A 13,419-nucleotide genomic window follows, 5' to 3' on the forward strand; every position below is an offset into this window, starting at 1 on the left:
CAAATGTTGCTGGTCAGGCACTATGGTTTAATACTTAAGGTTAGGTTTTTTTTCAAATACCTAAACCTAACTATAAGCAATAGTAACTGTAAGGCTTGCCTTAAAGCACCACTAAAAACTAAAATGTTTGCTGCTTACCGGGTCTCCAAGAAGACCAGGAAGGCCAATGGGACCTGGTTTTCCCTGTAAGAACACAAACAGATGTTGAGATCTCTTCAAACGAGTGTTATGAACCTTATTCCAGGTCTCACAGTAAGGCACTGCCAAGTCACAAGCTAAAAATTTAAGTACAGAAAATTTGCAGCAAGACCTTTCAATGGCTGTTTTCAGTTGCTCTCTCTGCCAGGGTCATGCACCATTGGATTTTAGTTACTCAGATTTTTTCCCAACTGTGAAAATGTTAGCATTTTGACTGCTTGTTATTCTGAGAGGTCTCTCTCTGTACCCTTTGCTGAAAAGAGGGTCAAAAATCAGTCTTTTTGTGACCTTCGTAACATTCCATAGCCCATTTAACCCAGCAGGAACTGGTTGCAAGAAGCCACCCATAAGAAAGCTTTTTGCACTAGTCATTAAATCACAAAGATCATGGCAGAGCAGCTCTCCTGGCCAACTATGTTGACATGGTTTACAAAAAGTCTATCAAACTAAAGTAGATGGACTTTAAATGTTATTTTGATCTTTGTGAAATCGCAAGATGCCAGGTTGGAGGTTTATGAAAGTTTGAGTTCATACCTCAGGTCCCGGTGTCCCTGTCAGCCCAGGCAATCCAGTATCTCCCTTTATGAGACCGATAACAAGTTAAAAAATGCAATAAAAACATTATATTTAAAAATATAACTTTCACAAGTTTCATTCACCTTTAGTCCTTGTGGGCCTTCAGAACCTTTTTCACCCTGGTGAAAGAAGAGAAAATGCTGAAATGACATGAAATCACATTTTCTATAAGACCTACAATAGAGAAAGACAGTTTCAAGGTTGAAAAACATTATGCTTTTTATGTGTCCATGCTTTTAAAACAACATTCTCCCTTTTGAAACCTTTGAGCGACTCCACTAGCATCTCAAAGATCAAAAAGAGAGCTGGATCAAGCGTTTTGATTGGCTGTCTGTTTTATTGACAGAACAGCTTTTATTTTTCCCCTCTGCTGAAACAATTTTTCTGTTAGACTAGCTTTAGAAAGATGAACTTATGCTGAACTTTCTTCTAACACTCTACAAACGCTGATTGTTATTTAATGTTAATTTGTGGATATTCACCTGGTCTCCTTTCTGGCCTTTCTCGCCTCCTTCCCCCTCATGTATTGGAGAGAGAGGTAACAAAAAAAAAAAAAACAAAAAAAAAAAGGAAGGTTATTCATTAATTCATGGTTGCATTTGAAGAAAACATGAGTCTGTCTATAGTGCATTTACAGTATGTTACTACAGCTGACTGACTGAATTTAAACGAAAAGTCCTCCAAGGCATAAAAAATGCTTTATATCTGAATTATGGATCTCATTCAAATTAAATGTACAACAAAAATTGTGTGACACGATATTACTTCAAAAGTGAATTTCAAAAGTGATGTTATACTATACTCTAAATAGTCTAACATCTAAATGACATCTAAAAAGGCAAACTTACAGGTCCAGAAAGTCTCAGGCCATGTGCTGTCATAACCTGATTACGTGAACAGAAAACAGAAAATCTTTATTATTTATTTTCACTTGCTTACATTTTCATTTATTATTCATTCTTATATTCCATTGTTTCAATTTAATTGAAATACAATTGCAAATGTATTTAATATGTATGAAAAAAACATTTCTAAATCCACAATGTGTTAAGTACCAGGAAAATGTTGGCAGTCCTTTTAAGAAAGAAGTAATGTAGGGACATTTTTTTGAAATATTGTTTTTTAAAACTAACAGTTTATATATATATATATATATATATATATATATATATATATATATATATATATATATATATAAACTTCAAATATGTTGTTTTTATACTCATAATCAATGACTTAGTGGATAGTTTTATTGTATATTGTACAGTCATTTTTTCCTCAAATACATCATTTGCAATGCAATGTAAGTTTATTCCCCTTAAAAAAAGAATTTAAGTGCAAAGTCTTTAAACTCTTTATAGAATTTTTTTTTTTTTAGATCCCTATGGAGAAAATTTATGGAAAAATTCATCTGGAACCAAATCGGCTGAAAAACTGGGTGGTCAATTTTGCATTCATTAGGCTATAATGAGTTGGTTCAAGGGGAAGAGCTTGTGCTTAATCTAAAAATGAGTCTCCAAAATGACATTAGAAACCTCATGTAAGGTCGCCCCTGTAGTGTCGTGAAAAAATTATTTGGAGACATGCAACATCCTCCATTAAAAACCCAAAACAGTTTTGTTTCATAACAGTCCACACTTAGATCTGGTCTCTGTTCTGTGATATCCTCAACTTCTCTAGACAAGCATAAAAAATAAGTTTCCTCTCACTTTTTCAACTAACTGTCTGGACTCCCTCTATGCAAGAGATTAGTACTTATCCAGGGTTTATGATATTTAAAAAGGCAAACACCTTTCCCTGCAACAGTTCGCTGAATACAGACCCAAATGGCACTCTTCAAACCATTATGGTCTGCCACAGAGAGGTGGATTCTGAATTTCCATTTATCCATTAACTACCAGTGCTCAGCAGGTTTAATGGCCTGTCAATCATTCTGATGGCTCTCAGTCAATGATGAAGGACAGCTTGTTTTGATGGATACCCATCGAGTCATTTACTGTTTCGTGCACTGTAAAAAAGTTCATGAATAAAGATGAAACAACAGGAGGTCTGATGAACTGTAACTTCAAGAAAAGTTGGTTTAGAGGATGTAGAATGTGCTTGTTTTGTACATTTATTCATTGTGCTGCATAAGGGGCCTTTCAGACCAAATGTGTTCTTGTGTTAAAAAAAGCTAGACAGAGCGCAACGAATGGAACAGATTGCAGGTGTTTCAAGATGTGTTTTTAAAAGTTATAGTTTTTAACTTCACACTGCATCTTAAAAATGCAGCACTCCTTTACAAAATGCTAAAAAACAGTGAGACATAGAACTCGAGACATAGCATAGCTTAACAGTCAAAGAAGTCCATCTAGCTCATATTGACATAGAAAAACTATTTAAAAAACAGCACAGCTGGAGGCAAAATATATTTTCTGTGTGACCAAAATATGAACACCTGGTGATCGGTGAACACCTAAGGATGCTTTCTTTCGTTCCGTCTGCACTATTTTTTAGTTGTTGGTCTATGTAAACATGCGCTACAGATGGATGTCTTTGACCATTGCAGTGCATCTCTTTCTTTTTCAGTGTCTCATGACATGAGTAATGAATTTTGAAGAGCATGTGCCAAGTTAAAAGTTCAACTTATAAAAAAAAAAAAAAAAAAAACACAACTCGAGACCCCTGCATTCCATTCCATTTCACTGCTCTGTGTCTAGCCGTTTTTGAATGCAAGAATACATCCTATGTGAACAGCCCCTAAAAGCAAGTAATATATACAAGCTTTGCTTTTAAACCGAGTGAGCTGCTTTACTGTATACTGCCTAAATAGGCAGCAACTCTCTAAGGCAGCACCGAAATTGAACCTCACAAATGAGTGATGCTGTATGGATTGCTCTTCATATGTAGCATTTCAGATTGGAATACAAATAACAATTGATTCCAATGGAGTTTGACGATAGCATGTTGCTAAGGTGATGATGCAATACTCTCATAAGCAAATAAATACTGTACATTGCACACACATATTGCGATTAAAAAGACAATTTTTTATTATATTAAACTATTTTTATAAATACTTTTCTGTACTGAATGAAATCTTAATATATTTTTAATAAATATTTTTTTCTCATTGAGCTTGCAGCAGTGCATCCTACGTGCCATGCTGCTTTAGAATTTGGCAAAAACGAGGTATCTTAGAAGGCAACATAATTTTTCTGCTAACATTTTGGAACAGCCATCACATCTGGAGAGTTCCTTCCTATGATGCCTTAAAATGCTGTTATGCTATAGCTGTTATGTTTTTTTTTAACTAACAACGTACCGTTGTTTGTCTAAGTTAGCTGAGCGCAACCATACATTGACTTGCTCTGGTTTAATATGCGAAAAACAGCTAATTATAACTAGAATGTAATTCAAATCTGGAAATGGGATTTAGGATACAGTTGTTTGAAGGTATTTTCCTTGGACGAAAAAAAAGCCATTAATTAAACATCCCTAATTAAAAGAGAACTACCGCTAAACAGCATGATCCATTTACAGCCAGCTACAATCAAATTACCAACCAAAGAGGAAACCATGAGAGAACAATCAAACTCTTAAAAGCCAGTTTATATTTGTGTCGCTCATAATCTTAATCAGCCATTTAAAAAAAGATTGGCAAAGCCGCAATCCGAATCTTTGTTCTTTTCTGGCATCATGAATATTTGTAAATTAGATTATAAGGGCTATAGTGCCCAAGCTTTTCCCATTTAGCTCTAGATTCACACAGCAGGCAGAATCAATTGATTTTGTGCCCTGCTGTCAAATCGCACCTTTTATCTTACCTTTTTGATTTAATGAACACCAGCGATGCTGTTCCCAACCTTGCAAATTTCATGTTAAGAGCGACCAATAAGCTGTTAGCTTCCTAAGGCTCGTAGGTTTTCTTATTAGTAACCAGTCAGCACATTAGAGATAAAGCCTATGTACTAGTCCAATAGTGCTGCACTGATATACAGTAGGACACAGTCTTCTATTAGTAACTACCCAAAATAGGTAACACTACAATAAGGTTCCATTCATAAACATTAGTTCATACATTAGGTATCATGAACAAACACTGAACATTATATTTTTTTACAGCATTAATTAATCTTTGTTAATGTTAGTTTATAAAAATACTATTGTTCATTGTTAGTTCATGTTAGTTCAAAGTGCATTAAAAGTGCTATATGTAGTACTTTTTACTGTACTAAATCACAAAATGACCATAATTTGTCATTAGAGAATTAGGAAACATGCTAAGTTGAAATACTGGCTTCTCTGATAACAATGCTACAACCAGCAAATTCAACTTTTCAAGTTTCCATTCCAGGACGGAATTTCTGTTTATGTTTTGGCCTGTGTGATCCCGCCCACTGCCCACTCACCAATAGTATTTCGACACCGCCGGGTTGCCAGATTTGAACAAGTTTGCAAGCAAACAACACTGCGTGCTGCAGCCATGGAGGCCAGCAAACAAACTGGATCAGAGATTACAAATACCACCCAACCTGAAAAGCCTCACCATCTATCTAAAAACCACCATGACCAGAAGCGTTGTAAAACAAGAATAAAGATTGGAGATGCCTTTGGAAGATGGAGACAGCTTAAAGCCCAGAAATCCTTTAAAACAGATGCTGAGTTGGCTAATTTGCATGTCAACATTCTGGCAACCCGCATGAGCTTCGAGTCTGGGACGGGGCAGACAACTCTCCAATATTTTGAATTTGGACTGCAGTACCCATTTCAAATGCTTGTTGTCAATATTACATATAGCACCTTTAACTAATGTCAACAAATGGAACCTTATTGTAAAGTGTTACTCAAAAATCTTTCCTGATAGTTAAAGCTGACGAGTGTTACTTTTACGTTGTTAAAATACTTCTCCTATCCCAGCTTGATATGCAGGGACAAATATATGTAGGCCATCTGTAGGTTGATTTTCCTGAAAATTGTAAAAACGGTCTCTGTGCTGCTATAAAAATATTGCTCTGTTTGTTTGAGTATCTTGACCACCTGACGCAGCAACAATGACTAAACCAATGGCGTGAGTTTGGGGTGGGACTATTAGTTTGTTTGGCCAATGGCAGAGGGAAGTCTTTAGGAAAGCTGTTATTTTTTTTGCCATTCCGCTTGATGGCGTAGAAATTACACAGTTTAATTTCAACTTTGACACATAAAATGTGGAATGAATAAGGAATAATAAAAAATAAAAAAATTCACTGAATGTTACAACATTACGCTTGGATCCGTAAAGTGTTTAGAAAGCCAGTAATGAAAGGAGCTTAAGAGGGAAAAATGCAGCCCAGAGGATCTGGTATGATCTTGACATTAAATGAAGGCAAATGTGTCTATCACAAATTTGCATATTTCCATTTAAATTCCCTCTCTTTAAAATAAAAGTTAACCCAAAATTGAAAATTCTGTCATTATTTACTCGTTCCAAACCGTATGTTGTTATTTTTTCTGTGGAACAAAAAAGGAGATTTTTGGAAGAATCTTCACTTACAGTTGGAAGTCAGAAGTTTACATAAACGAGGTCATTAAAACTCATTTTTTAACCACTTCATACACTTTATATTAGTTAACTATTGTTTTTGTCGTTTAGGACATCTACTTTGTGCATGACATGAGTAATTTTTCCAACAATTGTTTACAGACAGATTGTTTCACTTTTAATTGACTATATCACAATTCCAGTGGGTCAGAAGTTTACATACACTAAGTTAACTGTGCCTTTAAGCAGCTTGGAAAATTCCAGAAAATGATGTCAAGCCTTTAGGCAATTAGCCAATTAGCTTCTGATAGGCTAATTTGAGTCAATTGGAGGTGTACCTGCGGATGTATTTTAAGGCCTACCTTCAAACTCAGTGCATCTTTGCTTGACATCATGGGAAAATCAAATGAAATCAGCAAAGACCTCAAAAATAAAATAAAAATAATAATAATAATAAAAATAAAAAAGATTGTGGACCTTCACAAGTCTGGTTCATCCTTGGGAGCAATTTTCAAATGCCTGAAGGTACCACGTTCATTTGTACAAACAATAGTACGCAAGTATATACACCATGGGGCCATCATACCGCTCACGGAGGAGACGCATTCTGTCTCCTAGAGATGAACATAGTTTGGTGCGAAAAGTGCAAATCAATCCCAGAACAACAGCAAAGGACCTTGATGTTTGTTTCTTTCATTTTTACAAACATGCCAGCTTCTATGGCTATATTCATGGTGGGAACCAGGTTTAGTTATTTAAAATAGTTAAATAAGTTAAATGAGGTGTTTAAGATTCATTTTTCCTAAAAACCTTAAAACTAAATTTGGATTCACTTGATTAAAAACCTTTTCAAATGAATCAACTGAATAATACAGGTTCCTCAGATATGTAGAGGTATGACAGTCCAGTAAAATATGTTTAATGGATAGTGGGTTCTGACAAGATGAGCACTTTGGTGAATTTTCTCCTGATAGTAAAAATTAGTGTGTGAGTCTTGTATGTCCTATCCGGCATCGTGTATAAATGACTTGATCCCAGCGATTATTAAAAGGGAACACATATCTTGTTCCAACAACAAGATTTATTTCTCATAATTTGTTGTTTAAACATTGATCCCACTCCGACTGCCATTTGTTTTTATATATATATACATTCAGAGTTGGTTTCTGATCTGTGGAAGGTATAGGGCATTTTACTGGTTCAGTAGATAGTGCTTCTCTGCAGCTCTGTCCGCTTGTTCATTACTGGAGATTCCTGAGTGTCCAGGTACCCAGCAGAAAATAATATTAAAACTCTTTGCTTAAAATTCAAATGAAAAGTCAATTAAAATGACTTAAAATTCAGTCTGTTTATCATAAAAAGCTATTTTATGGCTTCTTTGAAGGCTTTGAATATAGCGCAAGAGTCCTATGGACCACTGATAGACGTGATCGCTATTACCTGCCATCGTACAGAAAAGAGCTGCTTGAAAACTCTTCAAATTCACCGTTTTGTTCCATAAATTAATAAAAGCATATGGGTTTGTAATGATATGAGGATGAGTACACAATGACCGAATTTTCATTTTTGGGTGAACTATTGCTTTAATATGTGAAGTCTAATAAGTTGTACTGTGTTTGCAATAGATCTGCAACTTGATTGAAACCTGTAAAGTACTCACAGGGCCCGGCAGTCCTCGGGGGCCTTCTTCACCCTAAAGGAACAATAATACAGACACACAAAGAAAAAGAACAGTGAATAAATAAACAACAGTTGCCATTAATTTAGTCTCAGATGCTAACAGACTGCTCTCAATCTGTTCGAAGCAGCTCCACCCGAACAGCTGCTTCTCTTGCAACCTTCAAAAAACATCTAAGCATCTCTTCTGTGAGCACTTGACTCAGTCCTACTAATACACTAACGGTCTTCCTTCCTGCTTTATAAATCAAAAAAATACATTAATCTTAAATCCACTGTTTCACCACTGTCTCTCACTTTCCTCTTGGCTTGTACTTCTCTGAGCTAACTTGAAAGTTTGTATTGCAGCCGTTCTCATATTATTGTCTCCTTAGGATGATTCGCTTGTGCTGTTTTCCTCATTTGTAAGTCACTTTGGATAAAAGCTGCATCTTCAAAATGAATAAATGTTAGTGTTTTATTGAACATAAAAATGGCAAGGTTTGACTGAAATCTTCCATCTGATTGGCTGGCATTAAGCAAGTTCTGTGAGTTGGGAGGTACCAGGCTGATACAGTGGTTTAATATATGTCTTCTAAAGCAATGAAATTGCTTTGGGTGAGAAGCAGATCAATATTTTAATCCTTTTTAATATAAATCTCCACTGGGCATTTTTTGGCCAGAATAAGCAGTAAACTGGGCCAGACTTTATGCCGACAGTTACTCTAGACTATAATTTATTAGACAAATCTTTATCTCCCTGCACACACACACAGAACTTACATATAAAACATACATTACACACCTTTTGCCCTTTTATTCCACTGGCTCCCTGTAGGCCAGGCAAACCCTGTAGGGTGAGAAGGCAGAGTTGATGAACTATCACAAGGTAAACAAAACCAAAAAACTTTTTGTGTTCATAACAGAATAAAGAGCCTGAGAAAATACATACAGGATCCCCTCTCTCGCCCTTCTGGCCATCCACTCCTGCAACACCCAAGTCACCCTTCTCACCCTGAAAAACAACAATCACACACAATCAAATACACACTGTACAATGCACACATACAGATAATATAGCCTAGCGACCAGCCTTCTTTACCTATCCAAAAAATGCCTATACATAACACACAGCAGAGTTCAACTAATTTCCCAGCACTTAACATGAAAGCAGTGTTCTATAACTCATGTTAATACATCATGGCACAAAGACAGCAGTTCTGGAATTTATCAGCCAATAGATGGCACTTTCTCACTGAAGATGAATTCATGTCTCTCTCATCCTGCTTCCATCTTGAGACACTGTCCTCTGAAGACAATGCAAACTGTGCATGTTTTATACTAGCAGACAAGACAGTGAGTAATTTAGCTCTGCAGTCATTGAGTCAAGAAAGCATCTTTGCTTTTAGATACTCCATTACATAAGATTTATAGTTCAGTGACGTAAACATATGAAGGATAACTGATTTTATGCATTTGGCAATGTTGTTGTTTGATCTCTGTTCCACTCTTTAATTACTGGGGATGTGGGCCTGTATTCACAAAATAATCTTAAGGCTAAAAGTAGCTCCTAATGCAGAAATTTAGGAGCAACTCTTAAAAATGAGAGGCATGTCACTCCTAATTTTAGGACTCGTAAAATTTTAATCTAAGAGTAATTCACGAAGCATTTTAATGCTAAAAGTAGCTCCTAAACCCACGATAGCTTAGAAGTCGTCCTGAGGACTTCTAAATTCCTAAGAGTGACTCACAAATGATCCAAAGCATGGCTTCTGCCGTCAATCCACATTAACAGCAATGTATTTGAATATTATAATGACCTTTGCCTTTTAAAAAGGTATCATCTGAATCACAATTGAGTCGATGTATTTTAATAATATAATATTATAACATTATAAATATTATAATGTTGACACTGACCTTTAAAAAAGCTGTTGCCTGAATCGCAAGGGTGTTTTTATTATTGTAAACTTAGTTAAAGATGCAGGTACCTCTCCCAAAAACTGAAACAAGCCGATTACACCAGAGATAAAGGTTTTGACAACTCTGTGCTCCCTGGCCACATCAAAAGGTAACCGTGTAGAGCAGATGAATTGAGAATTTCTGTAATTCGTCACCAGAATCATCTATCAAACTAAATATGCCCTCTCCAGACCAAACATCGACCAACAATTCATAGCGTATTTTTTTCCGTGGATGTGCACTCGCTGTGGAGAAAAAAGGGGGCATTCATTGGTAATCATAGCAATCGCCGGGCTACCTGGTGTTTTGATGCTGTTAATGGGATGCACACTCGTTTCATTACATCAACACAGGATAAAGAAATGTTCATCAACTGAAAAAAGAGATCTATCTATCTATCTATCTATCTATCTACTGTATGTATATGTGTATATATGTGTATCTATCTATCTATCTATCTATATATATATATTAGGGGTGTAATGGTACACAGAAGTCACGGTTCGGTATGTACCTCGGTTTTGGGGTCACGGTTCAATAGGCGTTCGGTACAACAGGAAAAAAGCAACAAATCCCAAATGCTAGGTTTTTTTTCATTTATTTTGAACAGACAGTAGTGCAAATTACAGTTTGTTCCACCTAGCGGCATTTAGTCCCCCCTGAGGTAGTTGGTACAGTACAGCCTCCTTTTGTGTATTAAGCACTAAACAGTAAACAGAATGCACTCTTGCATAGACCATATTTTTTTGTAGGGTTGATAAAAAACAAAATGTATTTGGTCACAATCAGCTACAAAACTGAAAAGCATATCTTGTGTTATAAAAGTACAAAATAAATAGAACAATGAAAAATAAAACTTGTACATTAGGAGAAGCCATTCTTGTTTGGGGTTGGTCCATAGATGGTCTCTTCTTCTTCTGCTCTTTTTCCTGTTATGGCAGTTAGCAAACAGCATTGCATTATCGCGCGCGCCCCCCTTCTGGATTGGAGTGGATCGGCTGTGACATATGTTATTCTTCGTCTGACTGCATGCACGAACCGTGACGTCAGTACCGTGACCGTTCGGGACGAATACATGTACCGTTACACCCCTAATACATACATATATATATATATATACACACAACAGTGAGTTCCAGTCCTCGAATCTGATTGGACGAGAGACGTTCCATGAGCACTGATGGTCTCACACCATCAGCACTAGGACGCTTCACTGTGTGTATCACTCCGCTTGTGTTCGTGCTGTACTAAACTAAAGTGTAAGAGCAGTGCATAGGTCTTAAGAGCTACTGTATGTGTCTCTTTTTACATGTATTTTTTTTTTCTTTACATTACATATGTTAGCCAGCAGGTGGTGGCAAAAGATCATTTTTGTGTGTAATATAAGGCAGTTAGGTGACGTGAAGTGAATCCACGTCAGCCAGTGTTTACATACAACAGCTCTACGTGATCGCTTGTATTACTACTACACTACTAAAGCTAGGAAATAGCTTTAAACAACAACTTCAACATTACGGCTCATCAAAGCTGAGAGGCACAACAGACTGATTGATTACAGAACTCAAGGAGTTTCCACATTGGAGAGGACGTGATGTTTAAAATGGCGGACGACATTGCGGTTTCTATAGTGAATGACTCTTGTGCACCGGCTAGCACGAAATAGGGAGAAATACCCCGCTTGGGCACTATTTTTCCACTGAGAAAGCTGATCTTCAGAAAGCTGACAGCATCTCTGCTTGGGTGTGGCAACAGGTGACATACACACTCTGTCTCTCTCTCTCTCTCTCTCTCTCTCACACACACACACACACACACGCACACACACACACATCCATCCTTGTTTATCCAATAACTTGTTAGAAACAGCACAAGCCGTGATACTATTTCTGAAGTGAAATTTTTGAATTACTTACGGAGGCTTGGACGCAACATCTGGTTTGAACCAGCGACGGCAGATTCTGATCCGTCGCGTAAGAAAGTAGTTCCATGCACAAATGCGATTTTATGACCGTACTCAGTTTTTCCTAAGTTTTTTAAAATGTACTTGTTCATTGAACTGTTGTATATAAGCAATATCACACTCGCAATCATGCTATTTGGCCCTAAATCAGCACTGCTGTGATTACCTATGGCACTCGGCCTGTGGCTGAATTACAGCAGTGCTGATGTAGGGCCATATCACACTCTTGCTTGTATATATATATATATATATATATATATATATATATATATATATATATATATATATATATTCTGTTTTAGCTGACAAATAGCAGTTCCCTCTCTACCAATCACTGTGGGTAATTTAAAAGAGTGCGCTAATAAAACGTGACATCATCCATAGCAACTATGTCAACTCCGCCTTACTCTTATCTTAAGATTTCCTTAGTAAAATTTGCTCTTAGCAGTTTTGTGAATAGATTTTAGACAAAAACTCCTAGTGATAAGATAAAAATCTTTGTGAAAATTTTAGGTGCTGTAACTGGCCATTTCTTTGCTGTCTTACAGTTACAATGATACTTAGTGGTCCCTTACAAGCAGCCGCGGCCCGTGCTTTTTAAGTCTAGTCCATCAGTGCGATTCATGTCATTAAGGAAACACAGTTTCACAGTGAATAAGAAACCGTATGCCTATCATGCATTATGTCGCAACCAACTAATAATACCAATTGACATTTTAAAAAAACGTCCATGCACGAAAGCCAGAACCAAGGAGGTCTAATACCAAGAAAAAGCTCTCTAATAATATTTGCGATTTAAATTTTGCTTGCAATAAATTTTGTTCCGTCAGAGTACACTTTTCAAACTTTTCAAAACTTGATCCGACACTGAATGCTCAAGCAGCCTAATTTACACTTAGAAAACTCCTGATGTTGCTATAACAATGCAAAAAGCACTTACCAATTTGCTTGAACTGAAAATCAGTCCTCCTTTCCTGTTTAATTAATCAATTGCACAATCATACAGAACATCTCAGGTTTTTAAATCCATATGGATCTCTTTCTCAGTGGTGATGAGGCAGTGATGACAGCCGACTCCACAGCAAGATCTCGCGCTCTTCACTTTCAAATTATGTAAATCACTTAAAGCGTGATTGCATCACTCAAGGCCCGCTAGAAGGCCTGGACTGGGACATATCCTAAAGACCACACCCACCAAGAACAAATAAATTAATCTGATTGGCTGATGAATCTGACAATCTGACTTTAGATGCCTATTCACTGCAGTGTCGAGGGATTCTGTGGAAATTCTGAAGGCCTGACGGGGTGGAGCTCAGACACGTGCTGCTTCAGCTTCGGGCATGCGATTTGTGAAACAGTTGTCACACTTTGCTTGTATGCATCGAGGAATAAATTCTGACTGGATAAACTTTTTGTTTTTTGCTGTTCATCTGTAAATGAATTAGGAGTGGAGAGCGATTGAAAATACATAGGCAAAAAGGTCAATGAGAATGAAATGATGAAAAAATATTTATTTATTAGGCATGTTATGCCAGCAGAGAAGGCTTTGCTGGTCCTGAGAAATCGC

At 36.7% G+C, this 13,419-nt stretch overlaps 1 protein-coding gene across 6 annotated transcripts in view; it reads right to left on the minus strand.

Annotated features, from left to right (window-relative positions):
* Positions 1-13,419, minus strand: part of LOC127412422 (collagen alpha-1(XIX) chain-like) — a 210,820-nt gene that overhangs the window by 89,794 nt on the left and 107,607 nt on the right. For all 6 annotated transcript variants that reach the window (XM_051648762.1, XM_051648761.1, XM_051648760.1 and 3 more), the window contains 8 exons: positions 8,883-8,945; positions 8,736-8,780; positions 7,935-7,967; positions 1,623-1,658; positions 1,257-1,292; positions 858-893; positions 733-777; positions 139-183 (listed from right to left, as the gene is read on the minus strand). In XM_051648762.1, the coding sequence (XP_051504722.1) occupies positions 139-183; positions 733-777; positions 858-893; positions 1,257-1,292; positions 1,623-1,658; positions 7,935-7,967; positions 8,736-8,780; positions 8,883-8,945 (339 nt within the window). The remainder of the gene's footprint in view (positions 1-138; positions 184-732; positions 778-857; positions 894-1,256; positions 1,293-1,622; positions 1,659-7,934; positions 7,968-8,735; positions 8,781-8,882; positions 8,946-13,419) is intronic.

This window comes from Myxocyprinus asiaticus, chromosome 21 (genome assembly GCF_019703515.2).
Source record: "Myxocyprinus asiaticus isolate MX2 ecotype Aquarium Trade chromosome 21, UBuf_Myxa_2, whole genome shotgun sequence".
Taxonomy (NCBI): domain Eukaryota; kingdom Metazoa; phylum Chordata; class Actinopteri; order Cypriniformes; family Catostomidae; genus Myxocyprinus; species Myxocyprinus asiaticus.